Source organism: Diplotaxodon limnothrissa, linkage group LG2 (assembly GCF_057381915.1).
Source record: "Diplotaxodon limnothrissa isolate DT_005_m linkage group LG2, D_limnothrissa_male_GT1.1, whole genome shotgun sequence".
Lineage (NCBI taxonomy): Eukaryota > Metazoa > Chordata > Actinopteri > Cichliformes > Cichlidae > Diplotaxodon > Diplotaxodon limnothrissa.
Genome location: NC_140597.1, coordinates 21,555,771 through 21,579,602, shown reverse-complemented (window position 1 = coordinate 21,579,602; position 23,832 = coordinate 21,555,771). Strand labels below are relative to the sequence as shown.

The window sequence follows — 23,832 nt, the reverse complement described above, 5'->3', positions numbered from 1 at the left end:
CTGTAACGCCCAGAACGTGTTTGGTTCGTTTAAACCGACTTAAATTGCTATGGTTCGCTTGCTTATTAGCTTTGACTAATGGAAAGCAAAGTAAAGTTAGCAAAAACACCACAAAAGCACATGAAAGCTAATCTTAGCTAATGAGCACTTGGCTTCGAGCTGCTAGCGTTAACTTTCTACTGGAACTTTGTACTGTTGTTATTAGAATTAAGTCAAACCTACCATTAGGTGGTGTATGATTGCGAGGCAGTGTTCGTTAGCTTGAAAAGGATGGCGGTGTCTTGAGCGATTGTATATCGCAAACAAATAGCAGTACTTCCGGTCGCAGGTGTCGAAATAAAATACTGTGTAGGAATACTTTGTGATGTGTCAGCTATCAGAAACCATTCAAATTTGAAACTATGTTGATGTGTCCGTGTTAATAGGAACATATGTTTTTTATTTGGGAATTCATCAAATCAAGTTTTCTCTGTATCTCCATTATAAGCTAGTTACACAATCGTTCACATATCACAGGCTTTTCAATCTCATGTTCTCTAGCATATCGACACTATGGCTCTATCCCAATTCTGGGTCTTCAGCCTTAAAGGTCCACAAGGGCCGCGTACTCAAAGACCGCTAAGGCCGGAAGTGCGAGGCTTGTGAAATGGGACGGTCTAGCCTCCGTCTCGCTGTCCAGGTTGCCTAGCAACTATGATACTAACCGCTGGAAACGTTTCGTACAGCACTTTTTGACAGAAATGAAGAAAAAAATATTTTGTTCATTTGTTTGTTTCTACATGAGCTTTGATTTGATAAGTATCTGAGGCTGAGACCACGGGACTGTAAAAACGTGATTATTGGGCTTCATTTCTGTACTGAGCAGTCATTTTAAGATTAGCTAGTAAATAACAATTAGCTAATGTTGTTCATGAGACTAAAGTCATCTTACTTTGGTAATGTAAATATAATATGGCCAATATTAAAGTTATTATTATATTAACCATTATTAGTTATTACACCAGTGAACTTGAATTCACTGCTGTTGCAGTTATTTATATTTCCTATCACCTTAAATCTTCACTCAAAGTCAAGTATCTTTGACAGTGTATTATATATGAGAGACAAATATTGTTCTCTTAATATGTTGGCATTACTAAATGTAGCGCAATACTTGCATATCTCTGCTGTGACCTCTAAGCTCTTTCTAAACAAGCGACTACGTCATTGTGCTTTCCCCCCCCCCCCCCATACATACATACGTACATATACACACACACACTTTTTTTCCCCCCCAAAGAAATGCAAAACTCACAACCGCTTTTTGTTTGCAATTTATTGCTTATATAAATGCTCTCTAAACAATTTTTGGTAAAAATAAAATCTATCAATAATAAATCATAAATAAAATCATCACAATGACTTTTACATTACATTATATTGCACAATTATAAGCCTTATTACAAGAATCACAGAACAAGTGTTGCTCAGGTTGTGTGTAGAAGGAATGTTCAGAGGTATGTGGGCTGGGACTCACAGCGGTCGCCTCTAGAGGGCAACAGCGAGTCTGACTGTCTTTTTTTTGTCTTTAGTCAAGTCAGTCGATTATCTACTCTAAAAATTAAAGATGTACAAAGAAGTTGTCGACCAAACCACCATCATTTACATTTGAGTGAAACATTTCATTTCAGTCTGTTCTGGCACAGATGCTGAATGTCAGTGCTAGTGAAAGAATTATAATTATTTTTAAAAGAAAAACACAGATGTGAGTTGCTTAAGTCAAAAATACACTTTGTTCTTCTGTGATCAGTCTCATCAGACTGCAGTCTAGATAGGAAGAAGTCCCTGTGGTTTCTCCCTGTCCAAACGCAGGTTTAGAGATGCACCCTTCTGTCAGCAGCTTTGTCAGGAGAGTGTCAGGCCAACTTTTCACCGGTTCACAGCAAATTTCTTTGAACAGAGTCTTCGTGCATCTCAACTCTGACCAACGCAGCTTGCTTTCTGTCTGAGGATTCACCCAATGGCCCTCTCCCTGTTTGGCTTGGCAGTTTGTGATTGGTCAGCTACAGAAAGGCCTGAAAGACGAACCAGCCGATCCTCATTCTCATGCATGTGTTCAGATACTGTCCACCTCAGCCCTGAGCTCAGGACACAGCTCCTTTAGTAACATTTCCATCAATACCTAACAAACACAGGGAGACAGGGAAAAAATAAATGGCTAAGAAATCTTGTTTTAATGAAACGCTGATGTTGGAAATGTGTGTCACACTTACATAGAGAAGGTGCTTATTGGCATTGGCCTCCTGCAGAGCACTGAAGATCTTGATGATGCCGTAGCGGGCATTCTGCTGGCCAACTAGATTTGTGAGTGCATCTGGTGGACGAGGAAAAGCATGCTGAATCAAGCACTTTATTCTTTATTTCTTTTACACTGCAAACATGTGCAATCATAATAAATGAAATAATAAGTCACGCCTGTGTGTGTGTTGCTACCTGGGATGTTGTCAAGTAGTTTCTGCTGAGCGCGCTCCTTGGTCTCAGTGCGTTCATAGTCCGTTCGAGCTTTGATATGTGGCGCCAGCTTGCCATCAGGCCAGAAGGTGTCCCTGAACACACTGATGTAGCACACCAACATCTGTTCACAGAAGATCCAGTTTACAGTGTCCCGGATCTGTCTGAAATACACAACAGAGGCCTGAAAACTTTCATCTCAGGAAAATGTACAATAGGTGTTACACTCTCTACCTTGCATAAGTTAACAAAGCCTCTGGATCTGGACTCGACAGATGAGATATTTTATTCTGGATCAACAATACTGCCAGACCACTGACTAAAAGAGTACTTGTTAGTACTTACTTGTTGATAGTTCGTCCAAATGTCACCTGGACTAGTGCAATTAAAGTCTTCCTCACCCACTTAAACACTGAGCAGGAAGACAGACAGAGAGGGAATGTATTCAGATAAACAGACTCTGAGGCAGTTAGAATTCACCAACACGAGCGTGTGTAACATCAAAACAGTGTCCTGCTCACTTCCTCTGAGTTCAAAGATCTCTCCTATGAGCATGAAGCAGGGTTCAGCCAGAGCATCTTTCCGCCCGTCTGTTTCATCGTAGTCTGACAAGTCACTGTCGTCATCGCCATCCTCCTATGAAGAAAACGTACAGCGCACATCATGCAAATGAGGATGCAGGACAGCATGGGAATGCTGCTTTACTCGTCGTGCATGAGTGTGTACCTCAGTATGGGAGAAAAAATCTCCAGGTAACCTCTCTAGGAAGGAGGCCAGTGAGAAAGAGGATTTCTTCTGAATAGACATCACCTTCAAACGTTATACAAGATATCATTACTATAAAATGGTCTGCATACAATGGACAAAATCATCCAGATAACACACCTATCAGGAAGGTCTGAAACATGAAAGGATCCCTGTGAATCCACAAACACGGCCCTGTAATCAGCATCTCCTCATTAATGGTGCCAGTGTCAAATGAGTAGTGACCCTCTTATGAAGCGGCTCTGCCAGTGTTGCTGCTCGAACACTGCACAAAGCCATAAATGTGCGTAAAAGAGCATCAATAAGCTGCTGGTAATTAGAGCAATAACCTTGTATTTAATGGCCCATATCTGATGTAAGTAATTGCCGCTCATTAAATTCACAGGGTCAAAATTTCAGATTAAAGTAACAAACACAACTCATGTCAGAGAACTTTAGCTGATTAACTAATACAGGAAACTAATGCTTCTTCTGGTTTGGGGTTTAAAATAGATTGAGTTTTAATGAAGTTAAATGGTTATTTAACTTTTAAAAGCATTAAAACAGGACAAAGTAGAGCTGGGCGATTTAAGATTTTTTCATATCACGATATGTTTTTTGTTTTTTTTTTTTCATTTCAGGCGATAACGATATCTATCACGATATAAGCCAAATAACTATATTGCTCACAAGTAAAATGTGAAATAATCAGCAGCTTGTTTTTATTTAAATATTTATTTCCCATAATAAGTTCAACAGGGTAGGTTTAACTTTTCTATCGAGGAAAAGTTATTTCGCAATACATATCGTTATCGTTCTATCGCCCAGCTCTAGGACAAAGTGGTGGCTTTGAAAAGAAAGGAAATATGTGATACAATTTTGGTCATTTCACACTGTACACCCACACAGTGGATTTGGAATAAGGTGAGGACTTTAAGGTAAAAAAGAATGATAACAAAAACCGCTGTAACATTCATGAATTACTGCATTTTGTCACTGCACTTCCATTTAATAGACGCTAAATAAAATATACAATTGCAAGACAACAATTTCACGTCTGGGTGGGGCCTGTTTCTTCATTATTTTATGAAAAAATAAAAATTGAAATTTATAGCCTCAGACAGGAAAATCCAGCATCGCATGAGGTCTATGGGCTGCAAACCTCTGGTAGTCATTAAACGTGAAGAATTAAGAAAATAATTATTATATGTACAATCACTGATGAATCTGTAAAAATAGGGAAACTGTAACTCCTACAGAGCTGATCTAATATGTCAGTTAATCCCATTGAGTTAACAACAATGGATTTGAAATAAAGTTATGTACAGGCAATACATTTAAAAAAAAGAAATGTGCAAACACTTATGGAAATAAGCATATTATTCCCCGTTCTTTTTAAAATTGAAATATGAGAAATGGCTTACCTTCAGATGTTCTGGAGACGGGCTGAGGAAAGCATAGAGAGCCTCTGACTGGCACAACCGCTCATCTGTTAGGAGACGCTAACACACGACACACACACACCTGACGTTATCATCAACAGCTGTGATCATAAGCAGAATAAGCTTTTGTGAGCACAGACTTTGTAAGGTTACAGACCTCGTTACAGTGTAATATTTAATTAAAAGAGCTCACACATTTCATAGACTGAAATAGGTTGTGATTCAGCACCCTGGTTTTTGTGTGTTATAATTAACAATGTAGAGATAAAGTGAAGCATTTGTGATTGTATCACAGCAGGTGATAGAGATATAAAATATAGATGCAGCAGCTGCTTGTTTACCTGGAGAAAAGTGTTGAGTTGTGTTTTGCTTTTGTCCAAAAACTTCTGGTCAATAGATTTGAAGGGAAGTTTACTGAGTGATGGTAACTGGAGTTTCTTCAGTGATGGAAAACACTGAAGGAGAGACACATTAACAGGTGATGATTTTACACTAACAGGAGGCAAAAATATGTGTATTTTTGATTTCAACAGCTACTCTGTTTACTCTTGTTAGATTCAGAAATGCATTAACAACCATAAATTAGTCAATAGAGCAGACTGACTAAAAGCATGGAGCTCTCCAGATGTCACAGATATTAGATTTCATCTAAACCAATTTATCACTGTACAGTGACCACAGATGGTCACACAGAGGACTGGAAATGCTTCTAACAAACAGCAGTCTCTGCTTTCTGTGGCACATAGGCTGCAGTAAATCCATCATCACATTATTTTTTTTGTTGAGAGTCTTTCCATTTCAGTGCTACACAGTGAGCTGATGACCTTACTGGTTTATTGTGCAGGGGACATTAAGCATTTAAACAACAAGGCAGCAGCTGTTGATCCATGTGTGCAGGATTGGTGCCTTGTTACCTCTGTGAGTTTGCGGTGCAACATTTGGAATTCAGTGAGTTTCCTCTGGACGCTCCAGCGACTGTTGGCCGTTTCTTCTCCTTCCACCAGGCTAACACACACACTGTAACAAGCTACAGTCTCACCACCTTCCTCTGCAGCCTGAAATACACACAAACATACACAATAAACCACCACCTCTTTACTCTGGAGAGAGATTACTTGGGAATTTCCAAAAAAAAAAAAAAAAAAAAAACCCACAACCCCAAAATGGACAGATGTAGTATCCATACAGGGCGTATCAAAAAGAATCTGATATCAAAAGGTGACACTTTTTTAAAATAAAGAATATACTTTAAAAAAGAAAAAAAGAATATAAAAACAATATTCCCAAGTGCTCAATGTGTCCCCCTCCAGCCACACAGCTTTAGTCCATACCACAGTCAAATCTGTCCCATACTTTTGAGTCAATGCAGCCACTGCTGTCGTTATGCTGCTCACAGATCCACTCTTTTTAACAATGCGCAATTAAGTCGTTATCGGTGAGTGGCCTTGAAATTAAGCTCTTTGAAATCAGAGGATTCTTTTTGACACAACCTGGATATTCTTTATTCAGGCACATTAATATATATGTGGTGGGGTGTGGCTCAGCTGCAGGGGAAGGGTGGAGCAGTGGAGTTCAGAGTGTACTGTCAGGGGAGGCTGACACACCTGACCCTGATCATCTAATCATGTCTCCCCTGTTAAAGATGTTGCCAGGACCGGAGGAGAGGGCGGTGTTGTGTGCTACAGGAGCAGGGCAGCCAGAAAGCTGCACATGTTGGGAAGTCCGTCAATAAAGGATGTGTTGAACTGCAACGCTGCTGTTGTCGGGTCCTTCATTGTCACAATATATTTTTATAATTTAGTATAAATTTACAAAGGATTTACACACGTAAGTACACGAAAGAACAAAATGAATGAAATGTGAATGACTAGGGTCAGATTTAATGTCGGCTGGAAAAACAATCGTTTAGCATTATAGAGATACTGTCAATATTCATTAACATAGGACAGTGTTAGGGCTGGCCTTAGTGCATGTTATGTGTAAGAGTTTTGAAGGACGAGACACTCAGGCAAACCTGCAGTGTCTTTGATTAACATCCAATGTTACAATGTTTAACACTAACTTTTCATTAAAAACATGCAGCCTGGTGAAAAACTAAAGAAAGAAAGAAAAATATGCTTCTACACACATCAAAGTAACAGTAATATTTTCACACACATACACGATCTGACTCTAAATGATGATTTCTGTTCTTCTATGAATTTAATGTGCACTGTTAGTAGATCAACCACAGAACTTTCCACTCCCACTGGGCCATTTCTGTGATTGCTGCATGAAGTTTAGTGAATCTAGTCCTGTATAGATAAAGAACAGAAATGTGCTTGATCTATACAAATGTATGTGTTGTCCAATCTATCTTCTATACTTAAGCATAAAGTATGCAGAGTATTAAATTATCTGTGCTGTGTGGCTCATTTGTTTCTTCTGTGCAAGAGCATAAAGGATGAAGGGCATGCTTGCAGACTGCTGTAAACTGTTTAGGTGAGTGCATCATTCGTTTCTACACTCAGGTTTGTTGTTTCCTTTTACCTCAGCTGTAGTTATCGTAGCCCTCCAATTCCCCAGGTTTTCACACCACCAGTCAGTCCTTGTGATGTGTTGCTGAAGTTCGCTGTGTTCTTTTTCCATGGCTCCTATTTCTTCTTTTAGTTTGCTTACTATCTGCAAAGCACACACCAGAGGCAGATAAGCACACGAGTTACAGTAAAATGACATTATGCTGAACCACAATAAATAAAAGTCTTTGCATTCAGAGGTGTTTTCAAAGCTCTACTTTAAAGTTGTCACATACTCTAGCAGGGACCACATCAGATAAATGGGAGTTTAACCCAATCAAACATCCTGCAATTGGTTCCACTTCATTCCAACATCCTGATACTCAATACTGAAGTGATCCAACAGACTGTATTTAGCACATTGACCTATATTTTGTTACCTTCTTGTCTGGTTTGGGTGCGTTCTGGATTGAGCCCAGGGCTTGTCGCTTGTACTCCAGTTTGTCATAGAGCTGGTGTAGTTTAGTAGCAGCATAGCTCGCCTGCTCATTGATTCCTTTACTGCCCTCGTCACACACCTCTCCTGTATCTAGACCCTGGCACTTCAGAGGATATAAAGAAAAACAAGTGTTAAACACATTCATTTAGTATTGTATGCATGTGTGTCGTTTGCGTATGAATGCCTCACCCCTTCTCCCTTTTCCTCTGGGCTACACCGCGATTGGCTGTGATGGTCGTCTCGTCTGATCAGCCTATCGTAGAGGTCGGACACCAGGAAGGAGGGGTAGTAACGCTCTCTCATTGTCTCAGCAACCTAAGGGATGTGTCAGTTTCCACTGTTACACACGCTTTTAATGATCGAAGTTCAACAGCTTTCTTTTGAGATTTTCAAGAAATCCACCGTCAGCTGCTGTAGCTACAGGTAGCTGCAGCTGGCTAAGCAGAGCAGCACATACCTGTTCTTGTAGTTTAACAAAGACTTGTGTTCCTCTGTTCCCCACCAAACTCTGCTGGATCTCTTTCAGAAGAAACTTCTCCACTGGAATGTCTCTGCTCTCCACAAAGAACTTCTGGTAAATTTCCCCAACAATTTGGGGCACCTCATTCTGTCAAACAAAAATTATTTTCTCACATACTTTTCTCACCGTTTTGAACATTTTTTGCTTCCCTTTTTTATACATACATACATACATACATACATACATACATACATACATACACATATATATTTTCACATTCACAAACTGTTACAATGGCTGATGCTCATGACCAAAGTTTTGAATAACAAATAATCTGAATAAAATTATCTTACTTCTTCACTCACCTTTCTTCCCCCCCACTCACTGTGTTTATACAGAGCTCTACATTTATCATTAGTTAGTGTTAGTGATCCAGAGACTAATACTAACTAACGTCCCGTCTTCCTCCCTTCACCCTCAACCGGTCAAGGCAGATGGCTGCCCATACCAGAGTCTGATTCTACCTGATTTCTTCCTGTTAAAAGGGAGTTTTTCCTTCCTACTATCGCCAACTGCTTGCTCATAGGGGGACATATGATCGTTGGGGTTTTCTCAACAGGCAAATGTGATTTGACACTATTTAAATAAAACTGAATTAATGTAATCTCTGTGAGCAAAAATCTCAAGTTTCTGTTTTTCTTATTTCTACCCTGAAGTCTTTGTGGTGCGAATGCAAGTGGACATCCTAAATTTGGTCACATCACTGGCTATAAAGGAGGTGAGTGAAAATAGTTTGCTTCAGACGGTAGATGAACTAACAAGCTGCACCAAAGCTTTTAATAAAACGAATAAAGTTTCTTTTAACTGTCAGTTACAGCCACACCAGCAGATTCCAAGTTTAAAGACATTAAAGCAAAAGACATTTGCTGACACTATGTGCAGTTATTTTCAAGTCTGATTTTGTGCACTGGACTCACAAAAAGCTTTATGCTACGTTTCTTTATACAAGACTGTTTAATAAAATTACATCAAGCACTCCAATTTTCTACTTTTGTGTACATCTCAGTATGAATGCCATCGCCTCGTCACACCTCGAGCTCTTGAATGTGTGCAGCCGTTACCTTGTTGGCAGTTTTCAGTGTTTCCACCAGTTCCCAGAAGCTTATCAGAGCTCTCTTATCTACTCTCTCCATGTAAACTCTGAAATGATCCCTGTAACTTGGATTACACAGGATGTCATCAAACTGGAGAATCTGCATAAGGGGAGAGAATTTTTAAAAAGAACCAAAGTAATTTCACACCTTACAGGAAATGAAGAGAGACCGCATTAGTTACATCAGCGGTCCCCAACCCCCGGGCCTCGGACCGGTACCGGTCCTTGAGTCGTTTGGTACCGGGCCGCGAGAGTTGAGGCTCAGGTGTGAAATGTATAGTTTTCAGGGTTTTTAATCGGTTTTCAGCGTTATTTTGTTATCGTTTACTCGGTTTTCCTTGGTCTTCTCATGTGTTATGAATAAATTCTTTTATTCTGTACCGGTACTAGTTTTATTTTGTTGTATTTATTAGAGATGGCACGATACCACGATACCACTTTTTTCCGATACCGATATCATAAATTTGGATATCTGCCGATACCGATATGAATCCGATATAGTGATTTTTAATCAACAAAACTGTTTTTTTAAATATCTTGCTGCATTTTGTATAAGTTCATACTCAAGTTTAAAACAACAACTACACTAAAGCTATTCTGTTATACCTGTATGCAAAAAAATTATTTCATAGTTCAGCAATACTGATCAATCTAATAAACTTAAACCTACACCATCCTCCCTATTCTGGTATTTGAAAGAGTACTTAGCATAAATATTAAGCAACCTAACTAATAGGGTTCCAACTCCCAGCAACAACAAAAATAAATAAATTAAAAAAAAATAGGGAACCACCCCTCACGCTCCACCTCATGATGCTTAATCGACGTAATCAACCTTAATTTGATGCAGTGTGAAAAAAAATGCACAGAAATCAATTATTTTTTCAAGAAATATTAAATAGATTCAACATCTTTCTTCAACAAAATTGCAGACTGCACAGATGGTACCTTCCCAAAGGAAAAAGTACTATAGCTTACTAGGGTATATTAGACTTAATAGTTACTATATACAGTAATGGACTTCTATACATTTTACATCAGATTAAAACTTTGGGTGTAAGATTCAGATAATTATTTATTAAAAGCTCGACATTTTAAATGAGAATAAGAAAGAAAAGTATGTCTTTGTGCCCCCTTTTCCCTGTTAATGCCCTATCGGCCCCCCTGGCTAAACTTTGCTAGATCCGCCCCTGCACAGTTACAGCCGTCAGCAACGTAGAAAAAGATCCTCGAGCAGAAAGTAATATTAAATACATTCTAACAACAGCTGATCAAGCTTAAACGTGCTGCTGTTGTTCAGCCGCTGGTTTCCTCTTTCTGGTGCAAAGTGGGCCAAAAACAAAGAAGAGAGACGGACTCGCGACAGAAAAGCCGATCAGCTGATCGTTAAGCAGTTTCATGATTGAAGTAGCAGCAAGAAGAGGCAGTCGCTCCATATATCGCTTGTTAAGCTTAACGCAGGAATGCTTTACAAACATTCAGAGATGGACTTACACACTTGCTTTACTTCTCTCGGGATAACTTTGTCGGAGATGAAATGCCGGGTTGCTAGCGAAGCTCCAAATGCTATCCAGACCACCGACAGGTCCCGCATGCCACAGCCGCTCTATCACGTGATGCATACTGCTCCGACGTGCTAACGTTCTGAGGTGAGTTACGGTGTGTTGCAAGTTTTGTGAGGTGCTTTCGTGATATTTAATGGATTGGATTACATTTTTTATTTTTCTCCGATATCCGATCCAGTAATTTAGGTCAGTATCGGACCGATACGTAATATCGGATCGGTCCATCTCTAGTATTTATCCACAACACCTTAAAGGCCGGTCCATGAAAATATTGTCGGGAATAAACCGGTCCGTGGCGCAAAAAAGGTTGGGGACCGCTGAGTTACATGACATATTATTTACCTTCTGGCTTTGAGGCTCGTCGTTGTCATCGGCCCCTCCTTCCTCACTATTCTCATAGTTTGGCCCTCCAAGGAGGCGGATCCTTTTTTCACATTGTTTCTTAGCAACAGTCAGCTGATTGATATATCTTTTCATATCTCTGGCTCTCAGCAGGTCGGCCTTCATGGCTGCTGACTCTTTACCTTTTTTCTCTAAGGGAGAGGGAAAGTCTGTCTGAGCAAGTTCTGGCCACATAATAACACAAAGGCGCACAATCACCTGGTGTGGAGCCACTGAACTATCGGGATAAAGCTGATACATACCGATGGCCTGATTCTATGAAAATGTGCTTCAAGCTAAGCACACCAGCAAGTGAACTTTATTGGTCATTGATTTTCAGATACAGCATGTGAATGCACTTGCAGTTTCTACAGCCGACTGGCCTTTAAATGTACTCATGAATTCATTCACTGCTGAACAGGGACTGTGTGTTTCAACAGCAAACAGCCTGTGCAAACAGAAACCAGTACTGGGTCTCCAAAATCCCCAAAAGCAAATTGAAAGAGTGCTGGTCTATACTGTGTAGTCCAGCAGGATCACACAGTATAGATAGTATAGTGTTTAAAAGTGCACATGGAGACAGTTTATGGACCATTTCCCCCCCTCAATCAATGAGAATAAAAATTAGGCTCTGCACTGCAGGGCAGTTCAAATCCACTCATTCCCTTGTTTTGTTTGTAAATCTGTATCAGCTGGTGCTGTGTGTCCATCCGTTTCAAACTTTTACATACAATACTTACCTTCAGACCCAACCACCTGCAACACTAATGATGGGACTCAGTGGTTGGGTCTGAAGGTAAGTATTGTATGTAAAAGTTTGAAACTGACGGGAATCAGCCTTTGCTGCAATACATTTACGACTAAAGTCACTCTGGTAATGTCATTATAACCACGCTCACACAGCTGTCCTGAAACTTCGCTTTCATTGTCACTTCCTGGTCCTTAAAAGTCTTTGACACGAGGCTGAACTCAGGCATATTGCAAGTGTCTGACAGATAAATGTTCACATCACTTCTCTTCAAATTGTTGCAAAACAAGCAGAATTGTGACTGTACTCTTATTGTTTACTTCTATGAATGAATGCCTATATTGCATACCTGGCTAGCTTTTTAGGGGCAGTGAACGTGAACTGAAACGCTGCCATACTTTTGAGGTTTTAAATGCAGGAAACTGTAGTGTTGTCTGTACCTTTCTGCTTCTTGAGCTGAGGCAGGCTGCTGATGGTGGTGGCATGAATAATCTCTACCACGATCTGATACCTACAAAGGAGGAAAGACGGGAGACAAATACAATTATTAGATGAATTACGTCACAGAAAGATGGAAATATAGTATGGAAAGTGACGAGGCCAAAATAAATCAAAACAAACAAAAAGAAGAAACATTTCAAAAAGAAGCCAGTACTGAGCCACCATTTCTCAAACTAACGAGACAATATAGCAGTATCATGTCTACCCCGCATTTAGATCAAGTATATTGCTGCAGAGACATTGTCTGTTCCCATGGTAACCCCTGAGCAGCAAACATGTTGGTGGCTAAGACTGCCTGGTTAACATGTTTGTCATTATGTATATAAGGACACACGTGGTTTGTTTAATTTGACTCTATGTAGGTACAGGATAGTCTACTTAAATGAGGTAATGTAGGCATCTACTGTGTGTGTGCCTGTGTGCACGTTGTCACTGTCATGCCTGAGTTGCTTGAGGAAATTGACATCAGTAGAAGTTGATATCAGTTTGATAAAGTCTTCATAGGAGGCAGCGTAGGTGTAGGCTTTCTTCTGCTGCTCAGCCTGCTGCTCCCTCTTTTCCAGCTGAGACAACAACATCCTGTTTATGGAATCTGGATCGCTGAGTACCTCTACCAACGGCTTCAGGACTGGAGAACACACACACACAAAGATAAAAATACGTTGATGTAAAAAGGACGGACAAATGCTCTTGATGAAGTTAGAACCACAGATTTCTGTGACGCATAATAAAATGAGACACTGATCTTAAAAATAAAAAAAAAAATAAAAAAAAATCCTAGGTGTGGGAAATTGAGGAATGCAGTTCTAGAAACAGAGCAGCAGCTAGACATCAAGATATCACACATTTTCTTAATACTATCGTTTCATCTTTCCTTCTCACAGTAGGAACACAACAACAGCTGCATTCAAAACAACACTGACAACACACCTGCTCAAGAGGAAAGGATGACCACAGAGTTTGTAAGATTCCAGTTTTTCTCAGTTGAATTCCAACTTTTTTTGAAGTTTTCTGGTTTTTCATCAGGTAAATTTTCCAGAACAGCTCAAACATGCAGCAAAACATTACAGATAAATAACAAAAGTCCATTGATTCGTATGTCGGGCCAGCAAAATTGAACATTTGTTTCATTTCACACCATGTAAACCAACATGTACTCTGGAAACAAGAGCCAAGTGCAGAAGTAACAGTGTGACGCTCTGCTGCAATGCAGGAGAAGAAGAAAAAGTGTTCTGTATCTTCCTGCATTCTTTTTTCCTCTCCTTGCTTCACTGCCACACTTCCCTTGTGAGTCAGTGCTGTTACAACAGCTAAGAGTACATTTTGCAATGCTCAATAATTAGATGACAATTAAATTATTTATAACATGCAGTAATGTCCAAAGACTGGGCCACTCGTCATTTGTTATATTTTGTTACAACCCTAACAGGTGTTGTTAGTGGGTGTGTTCTGCTTTCCTTCTCCCCTGCCTGCAGCTGCCACACATTTTCCTGTGAGGAGCCACCAGTGTGGAGCATGCTCTGCTCACCAATCATCATCCAACACTATAAAAAGATCTGGTGTGGAGTTGCTCGGACTCAGTGTGTGCCAGCCTGAGAGTGATGAGCTGTAGTGAAGTGCTTTGCCTGAGTTTGGACTGAAATTAATGGTGGAGCTACTAGTGAGCAGCAAAGCCTTTTCCTTTGGCTATTTAATAATCTCTCTGAGTTGAATCCTTTGTAAGAAAATTATTATTTTCACTATTGTTACTCCCCTCATCCCTTGGTCTTTATTCAAGGTACAAAGACTGGAAGGAATATGAGTCCAGTCTTTGTCCAGAGGAATGTTTTTGTTTGTTGAGCCACACTGACCTATGAGTCATTCATTCAAAAAAAAAAAAAAAAAGCAAGCATCTAATTCAAGAAAAGAAGCAATGCTGTCTCCAAACATACCAGGAAACTTAGCAAAGAGACAGTTTATATTGTATTTTTAGGCGCTTTGTTGCTAAAAGCCTGTCACAATAATATTTGTTCCAATTTCTTTATTCAAATCTAGTAAAAATCCCAACGGCAGGACACTTTGACAGGCAGAAAATGCACCAACAAGGTGATCTTGTCATAGCTTGACAAAGTTTACATCTACATGGTTTAAAAAAAAAAAAAAAAAAAAAAAAAAAAAAAAGGTAAAAGAAAATGAGGAAACTGGCAAAGTAGAGGACAAAAGAAGAAGTGACAGGCATAAAAAGCAATCTACAGCAGATGGAGAGTAAGTGAAAGTCATGTAATAGGCAAAAACCAACAAAGACGTGACACAGGACCTGAGAAATCCGTCTGACCCTGCAGCTGATCTAAATACTGTTTGTTCAAACGTCACCAGAAATGGGATAAAAGGTGGAGATATGTCCAAAAGGGGGAAAAAAAAAAAAAAAAAAAAGGGGGGAACACACACTGGCCTCCCAGCGCGCAGACCTCAACATTACTGAGGCAGTGTGAGTTCATCAACACAGAAACAAACAAAAGACAGCCAACACCCAAAGAAGACCTGAAATGAACTATACCAGACTGTGCTGAAGAATAAAGGTGGTCATACAAATATTGACTTTAAAGCTAGTGAGAATTGTACAGACACTGTTTTTGCCTTATATTATTGTATTGACATGTATGCTTGGCTATGATTCAATAAATCGCTGCACCCGTTTCTTATTTTCCTAGCAAAATCAAAAGAAATTAAAGAACTCAAGAGTTCTACATAGTATTGTATATTAAAGAGTAAAACTATTCAGCAGAATTGTATATTTATTCTTTGTTTATCAAACACACCTGAAGAGCTGCGAGTGTTATGCATCTATGTCAACAACACCTCAGTGTTACATCTCTTTCACTGAGCAGGTGCCACTATTAAACAACTAGAGGAAAGGAGTCCTAGTCATGAATTGTGTCCTAATGTGTTGAGTAAAGTTTCATTCTATTTAAATGAAATTCATTCACAGCGTATGTTTAATTCCCCAATTATGGGAGTGTGACACTGACAAACGGAGTCCACCAAGAGGATGGTGCACATTTCATCACCATGTCTGCACTGTGGAGCTGATTCAACTACCGTATTTCCCGGACTACAAAGCGCACCTGAATATTAGCCGCACAAGCTAAAATCAGGGGAAAATCCTGTTTTGTACATACATTAGCCGCACCTGACCAAAAGCCGCAGGTGTTTCAATGTTGACTTATCATATGTAAGAGAATATGCACAAAGGGAATTGTCAGGAAAGAGATGGCTGTTTGGAGACACACCTCTTTTATTAATATTTTGAAAAACAAGTTATGGGTACATATTTGCACATGTGCTGTGCTTCATAAATGAGTAACAAATGTAGTACATAACAGTAACCTACAGCACACCAGAAAAATAGATTCGGACTACCTTTTAGGCTCAGGTGCAGTGACACGGCTTTAACAAGAAGAAAAGCCAGTCATTCACCACCAGCTTTCTCATCTTCCTGCACACTAAAACCACCAAAGTCCTCTTCTCCAGTGTCGGAAACGAACAGGTTCAGGATGGCTTCGTCATCCACTCTCAGCTTCTTTCCTTCGTTGTCACTTTCAAAACCAAACAAATCCTCATTGTCAGTGTCAGAGTCGAACACCCTCTGAAGGGCCGTGGCGGTGTCCTCCTCTTCATCATGCAGCAGTCCAGCCCTTCGAAATCCGTTGGTGATCGTGGATGTTTTCACACTTTTCCACGCTGTCAGAATCCACCGGTGGAGTTGAGCATAACTTGCTTTTCGCAAGTTTATCGCCGCTCGTCATCCACGCCTCCCACTGAACGCGTAGCGCTACTTTGAAGTTTGTTTTTCGCGCTACTTGTACGGCACTATGTTGCCTGGAGGATGGACATGTGACCAACATACCACTCTTGAACCCCGATCCTTCCGCCAGGCAACGTAGTGCCGTACAACAGCGGAACAAACAAAACAAATCGTCTTACGATATCACAAAAATCATGGACAATCTATAGAAAAGCCGCACCTGACTAAAAGCCGCAGGGTTCAAAGCTGGTGCAAAAAGTAGCGGCTTATAGCCCGACAATTACGGTACTCTTGTGTTTAATGACTTGGAGTAGAGCCAAAATAAAGATATAAACATTCAACGACTGCTACTTGTAATAACAATCCATAAGACAAAAAAGCAATGACTTATAAACAGTACATTAAAACAGAACATATTATTCTTTGACAACAATAATGCATGTATGTGACAATGACCAATTAGAATCAGAATTCTTTATTAATCCCCAAGGAAGTTATGTACCTTTATTAGTGATGACTTCAGTGAGACAGCAGCGTAGTGTGTGCGACTTGGCATCCTTTTGTGGCAGCAGACATAGCAGTAGTATTCTGGCTACACAGCGGAGGAAGGCCAGCTCCGATTCCGGACTGACCAAACAGGGATGGAGAGGAAACGGCCGAGCCACTTCCTCTGGTCTGGGGAGACACACAGACACACACACACACACACACCTTAGATGTCCGATTATATTACGTGAGCTAAAGCTTCGCTCCCTCTGTTATTCATACTTCAGCTGTGTTGTAGCTCGCTGTTTTTGCTTCTAAAGACATGCTGCTGCTGCTACATTGTTCCCAAGCAATTGGAAATTAGGCAGACCAGACATCACAGCAGTGCAATCAAATCATAAGTCTCGTCTGACTGGCCAAGATAATAAAACCAGATGATGTGTGAATCATCGCTCTGTCTGTTCTTTTTCCTGCACACACATGTGTGATAGTGTACCTGGCACACACTGAAGGGGGATTTTAATGCGGTTACGCTGGACCAAATTGCAGTAATTTCACACCATCTGTGTACATAAAATTATGGTACTAGGTATGGACACTGGTGGGAAGAGAAATCTTTTTCAGTAACAAATCAAAGATGGAACATATTTCCTGATAAACAACTGTGAGTCATACCTGTGCAAAGAAAGCTGTTAGAGGCTCAGTGACTCTGACAGTAACAACACATTATTTCACTAGCTTTCCCATCCTTGATTTGCAGGTGATGAATATTGTGGGAGAACTTCATACAATTAAAGAGTGTGTGTTAGTGCACCTTGCAGATGCAGCTTTGAGGTCGGTGAAGTGTGTGTGTAGAATCCGGATGCTGTCATAACACACTACGTTGACGAGGTCGATCTCAGCAAGCCTGGATCTCAACTGCCCGATCATCTGCCACCAGTCCTCTGACAGCATGGAGTACAACTGGCCTTCATCATGACTCAAAGGCATGTACCAGGATAGGATATAGTCTCTGTAGGCATAGTCAAACACTGCGGAGACAGCAAAAGAAAATCTAAATCCAGTTTTTGTTAGAATAGACAAACAGCTGCAGTCAGTACTCTTCTGACAGTAACACCAAATGGCTTTTTTACATTTCAAACTTTTGATGCACAAAAAAACCAAAACAAAACACAAACCCTGTATAAACTCTGTTTTCAATGAGCCACTGAAGACCACAACGGGTGCATCGAGTTTCATTTCCCCAAAGCCCAGGTGCAGCTTATGAAAGCTGGAGGGTGGTTCACGCTTTCCATCATCTACTTTCTGTGCCCGCTTTTCTGTAAACGGTCCCCAGCCCTCCCCCCCGAGAGCTTATCCCAGCATTCATTCTGTGAGGGGAAAGCTGTAACTGGAAACTGGACAGCTCACCACCTCATCACAGAGCTGACCCTTAGATGCACAAAAACAAACAAACAAAACACTGGCTATCCCTCACACTCACTTTCAAATGATGTAACTACAGGAAGAATATAGGAGGAGACACCTACTACAGCACCTGGAAAAAAAACTGACAGAAATATATAAATAACACACCCAGACTCCACACAGACGGCTGCAACTGGAAGGTTAATTTTAACCCTGGGAACACCATAGCTTAACAGTGAGCGCTCTGCTTTAACTAGCTGCTGAAAAACAGATTTTACTGGTCAAATCTTTAACTTACAAACTGCACAAAGAGCAAAATCACAGGGGGAAAAAAAAAAAAAAAAAAAAAAAAAAAATCAGATGCAATCCAAATATGAGCAGCTCGTCCAGTATTCTAAACAGTACAACATATACGTAAAAAATGAATTCAACTGTAAAAATTAAATTAATATTATCACTTGAATAACTGCATACTGATCGAGTTATGCTTTGAAGTACAGTGTGGCACTTCCCCTTCTCTGTGAAATTCAGTTTTAATGTGTGAACCAAACCAATTGTTCTGTTGTGATCTTTTAACTAAATGCAGAATCTCTCTGTCTTTGAAGTGTATGCAGTGATCCAAGCGAACCCTCTGTAGATTATATACAGCACATTATCAACATGTACTGTATGTTGCAGAACAGGAGGAGAAGCACCCTAATACTCACAACGGACATGACCAGCATTCACTCTTGTAAGGAATGACTGTAAAGCACATACTTTGTCACCTTCTTAGGGTTTTTCCCTTTAACCAGAGACATGCAAGTTAAGCGACCATACAACCTCTATGTGTGCCTTTAGACACTGGAACTGACCAGGATCAGTGCTTTAGAAACAGATGAAGAGGGGGGATGAATGGTTAGAGAGGTTAGCACTCTAATAACAGATAAAGACCAATCTTGCACAATTGGATTTGCTCCATTTCCACTTCAAACAACATTATGCTCTCATACTACTTCTTCATCTTTTTAAAAAAAAAAATGAATAAAATAAATGAGACACAGTTCAGAAGGTATTTTGTGCTGAGCACTCACAGTAAGCTCCTCTGGAAAGGTTCTAACTAGAATGCAAGTATTCTGCTTGCTTTAAATGCATAACTCTAAAGAATCCCACAAAACACATCAAGGTATATCAAGGCATCAGTTCACTGACACAGCCCGTCTTGATTATAAAGCTAATAATGTCATAAACTTGTATCACACTGCAATCAAAAGACCATTTTTTAAAAACACACAGATGGATGTGCAAACACACACCCTCAGTGTAAATCCTGGAGCCATCTGTTACTTGGCAGGCACATGCACTGATCTACTGAGCGTGCATGGGTGTGCAAGTGTCTGTTTGCGGCTCCCAGTGTGTACGTGTCTTTAACCTTCTACTGGTTTAATGTGTGGGAGAGATGGGTGACAGGTCGTGGTGAATGACAGAAGCAGAGCTCAGTCAGTCAGCAATTTTGTCAAAAACAGAAGTTGAAACTTTTTCCATCAGTCAGTCATTTCAGGAAAGGTCTCCTAATACTACTGAGAGTGAAAAACAGATTTTAATGCTGTGTAAGCTTCAAGTTTTCAATATGAAAAAAAGCAAAGTTTTTTTTTTTCAAAACAGAGCCAGCCACAATAAGAATCAACATGACTATCCTTTTGAATCACCACTGTCGAAGTGCAGTATTATACAATGTATTGTAATGCCACCAAAATATGTCTAATTCGATGACTGGAGAGAAGGCAGTGTTGATGCTGTAAAGTACTACATTTTAAAAATTTTACGTTTTCCCAGCTCTCAACTCTGAATAACACCAGTGAGAATGGATGTCCTTATTACAGTCATCTCAAAGTTAAGACCACAGCTGCTGTTCATGTATTTTGTTTGAGAGTGGCAGCCAATCAGGAGCATTAATGGACAGGAAAGGGAGCTGAAACATTTTGTTTCAGACAGTGTTATGAACTGAGAGGCTAGACCGAGGCCCAATGTAAGATAAGCTACTACGGTAGAGTCCACAAACAAAACAAAACAAAACAAAAAATAATGCAGAGCTTGAAAAGAGCATAAATGCTAAAGGAAAAGTCTTTTTATGGAATTTTGAACTTTTTATACGTGGAATTCAAACACTGAAATAACTGAAACTGAAATTTTGAGGAAGACACATTCATGTTTGCTTCTGAAGTTTTTTTTTTTGTTTTGTTTTGTTTTTTTTGCTTCTGAAGTCCTTCAAAAAAGTAGCATGAATAATCAATGAAAATCTCACTCTTCTGCAATCGCCAATTTAAAGCCTTTCAAAAAATGACCACACTTGACTCTCAAGTGATCTCAGACGTCTGACTGTCATATGATCCAATTTCAGAATCCTGATTCGCTCACACATTTTACTCTATAAAGACAGGATGCCACAAAAATGGCAGAAACAGAAGAAGCAATTGGGGTTTTTTTAAGTTCTTTTTAACATCATCTGCTAGAATATCAAAATCTCCTCACACATCAATAGCTCCTCATGCATTCACATAAATGTGCCATAAAACAGGTGACTAATTACCTTCCTTCAGGGTTTTGTCCACATTGTGCGACACCACCACCCTCCTGCTCTGGCTTGACTCCTGAACTGGCACCAAAAAACGAACCTGAAAAGTAGCCAAACAGGCAATTCCAGTTAAGGAACAACATAAAAACAGGAAATACAAGGAGAGAAGAGAGCTAGGACTTAGAACTGTGTGTCCAGAAGGCCTAAAATCATGACAAATGAAGCAGCCTAAATTGGTCACAGCTCGTGCAACATGTCACTCAGACTAATGTTTGTGACAATACTCATCAACTGTCAACATCAATAAGTCATAAGCGCCACAAAACATCAAACATCACAGATGAAAGGCAGCCGCTGGGCTGAGGGATGCCACCAACCGGCTGCAAACACCCAAAGGCTTTCCTTAAAGAATAAATTACCATTTGTTGTGTGTATGCATGTGCTCAGTGTTGCGAATCAGGCTAAATCCAGAAGAATGACTGTACCTCTTCTATTATAGAACACAGCAAGGATAAAAGAGTCGGGAGACATCATCAGAGAGACAGATTGGGTACAAATGCTGAGGTGGAAGGAAATTAATTGGGGCAGGAAACAAGGGGGTGGAATGGTTGAGAAGGCCAAATCAGGAGGCAAAATGTAAAACATCAGATGCTCAACAGATCTAGTTTGTCAATAACGCAGAGTGTGCAAAAAGCCCTTCGATATAAGTCTGCATGTCAGCAGTAAACAATGTTTTCTGATGAGACACAGTGTGATCCTAATGAGATGTCGCACAGAGCTACAGTTTGCGTTCCTGGAGGTGTGCTGCATGTCCCTTAATGAATTTAAGGGGTCTTCTTACCATGAGCTTGTTGAAGAACTCCAGCCATTCAGAAGGCTGCCTCCTGCTCCGGTTAAAGCAGCTGACTTTGAGAGGACTCTTCCTGACCAGCAGGGCAAAGCTCCCAGCCAGGAAACACAGGAGGGCGAATGACACATAGATGAAGAGCTTTAAGAAGAACGAGGTGAGAGACAGGCCTCCCCATGCCAGCTGAAATACTACTGCTGCCACCACGCCCAGGCAGAAGGCTGGGACGAACCGGAAAGATGAGCCGATTGAGGAGGTAGAAGCTGCGGACATGGGCCCCTCTTCCTCTCCCCCAGTATTGCTTCTCCCTCCAGCCGGTGATGTAGTGGTACTCGAGGGGGTGGGCATACTGCGACCCCACCATCCATATATGTGTCACTGCTAGTTATGCTGAAACCTCGCTCCGCTGGTTTGCACGCCAAGTCCCAGCGAGAGGTATACTGTGTACACTCGTGTATACCCTCGCCTACAAAACTGTCTCCAAAAAGAGGCATCCCCGCTCTGACATCTCCTCACCAGACACACGCCGCTATGTTCCCCCACGCTCCTAGCGTCGGCCCGCCTGGCAGCAACAATCACGGACCCCCGAGAGCTTTCTCAGCCACAACACGGCGCTCCAGACAACAAAAGAGGGCACCGGGCTTCTCCTGGGAAAGGCGTCAGGAGCTATCAGAAAGCAGAGACAGGGAGAGAGCAGGGAGTAAATGGATGGAGAAACAACCACCGTCACCTTGGAGACACTTTCGGTGGAAGGGTAGCTCACCGACTGTCGTTTACAATCTAAGCTAGCAAGAAGCTACGCTAGAAAGCCAGCATAAGTTGCCGTTACCTGCTTCAAAACGAGGAAGAAAAAAATTTATAAAATACAAGGAAGAGTCGAGCAACCTCGAACTTCTGTGTTCTTTGGCTGCCAAGCTAACTGCAACAGGCGGCTAACTAGCTCGCGTGCTAATTAAGCAATTTAACTTCAGCTAACGTTAGCTTACTCACCTATCGTTAAAAATTGGGGTGGACGATAACAACGCTACATTCCCGCTTTTCTCTCCGTAAAAGAATGTTCCACGGGCCGTTTAGTAATGTATTAAAGGTGCCATAAACGCAGCGAGAAAAAATGTCTCCAGTTCAAAAGCCCCTGAAAGATAAAAAAAAACAAGTACTGTGTTGTTTTACTTGAGCTCCAGCTGACTGACAATCTCTCTAAACGTGAAAGGGTGTTAGCCAATCAGCGCCGGCATAAACCACCGACGGCGCGTCTGTTTTAACTCTGGAGATGGTGTGATTGGACGGGGCTTTCGCTTGAACCTATCTGTAGCAGGGAAAGCACCGCCCATCGGGCAAGTTGGTTATGCTAATTAAGCACACCGCCAGATACAGGATAATAGTTGGCTTATGATTGCGTAGATTTTTTTAATTTTACAGATACTGGTTTAAACAAAGGCGATACTGTGTATTTACACAATGATAATTTAGATTTCACACATATTTATTTTGCATTCCGATTTCCTGTTGCCCTCATCCCTACTTTCTATAATGATAATCACAGGCTTGCATTTTCTCATAATTGACGCACTAGTAATGATTGGCATAAATTTGTAGTTAGGCCATTATTAACTCCAAAAGGCTTTATAAAAATAAAATAAGCCATCCTCCTTTGAAAAATCCAGCGATCCAGTGATAATACACAGTTGTCAGTTCATGGATTCATTGTCAGTCAAGTAAACTGGGTGGCTTTCTTTTATTGTCAGTATCCTTCTTCAGATTACATATAAGCCTTGCTGTTTGGTCGATGGCGTTCAGTCCAACCTGACCTAGACGAAAAATTAAACATTAACATACATCGATTCATACATTTACTCGTCACAATATGTAGGCAAGCAGTCCTGTACAAAGTCATGTGGGAGTCTATTATTTTATTATTTTATTTTAGTAAGCCATAAACGGTACAGAATAAAGAGTGCAAAAAGTTGTGGATAAGGTTAAATTCCACCTTTGAGTGATAGTGATTTGGCATGTGGAGTAGCAAAATGTGCTCACAAAATGTCAGAATTCAAATAAAGGTGTCACAAGAAATTTGATATTTAACGTTTTTAATAAAAGAATAGAAACAAATACAACAGCATTAGAACAACACAACTAGTTAATTCAGCATTATGAAATAACAGGGAGGACTTGCATGTTCTGGAATCATGGTTATAATTCAAATAAGAGGAATATGGAGTTGACGGTGTGTCCGCAGCCTGTAAGTGGATAACAGTCCATGCATAGTATTTTTAAGC

The 23,832-nt window shown here is 40.5% G+C and overlaps 1 protein-coding gene across 1 annotated transcript; it reads right to left on the bottom strand.

The window, feature by feature from the left end:
* Positions 1–1,337: 1,337 nt before the first annotated feature.
* On the bottom strand, positions 1,338–22,700 carry snx25 (sorting nexin 25). The gene is made up of 22 exons (XM_085361102.1): positions 22,547–22,700; positions 21,551–22,222; positions 20,725–20,809; positions 17,563–17,779; positions 16,765–16,937; positions 12,920–13,106; positions 12,418–12,488; positions 11,191–11,381; positions 9,252–9,383; positions 8,128–8,277; positions 7,860–7,985; positions 7,612–7,773; positions 7,206–7,337; positions 5,591–5,731; positions 5,018–5,131; positions 4,659–4,736; positions 3,217–3,300; positions 3,012–3,126; positions 2,836–2,902; positions 2,473–2,654; positions 2,253–2,353; positions 1,338–2,161 (listed from the first exon to the last, which is right to left on the bottom strand). Exons 2-22 carry the CDS (start codon positions 21,902–21,904, stop codon positions 2,096–2,098), a joined length of 2,928 nt encoding a protein of 975 aa, XP_085217228.1. The 5' UTR covers positions 21,905–22,222; positions 22,547–22,700; the 3' UTR covers positions 1,338–2,095.
* Between the last annotated feature and the right edge of the window lie 1,132 nt (positions 22,701–23,832).

Coding starts and splice junctions, on each gene's coding strand:
- snx25 (XM_085361102.1), bottom strand. CDS start 21,904: ATGCCCACCCCCTCGAGTACCACTACATCACCGGCTGGAGGGAGAAGC. Junction 16,938..17,562: donor CTCAAAGCTGCATCTGCAAG/GTGCACTAACAC, acceptor GTGTCTCCCCAG/ACCAGAGGAAGTGGCTCGGC. Junction 5,132..5,590: donor TGCACCGCAAACTCACAGAG/GTAACAAGGCAC, acceptor TCTCTCCTTCAG/TGTTTTCCATCACTGAAGAA.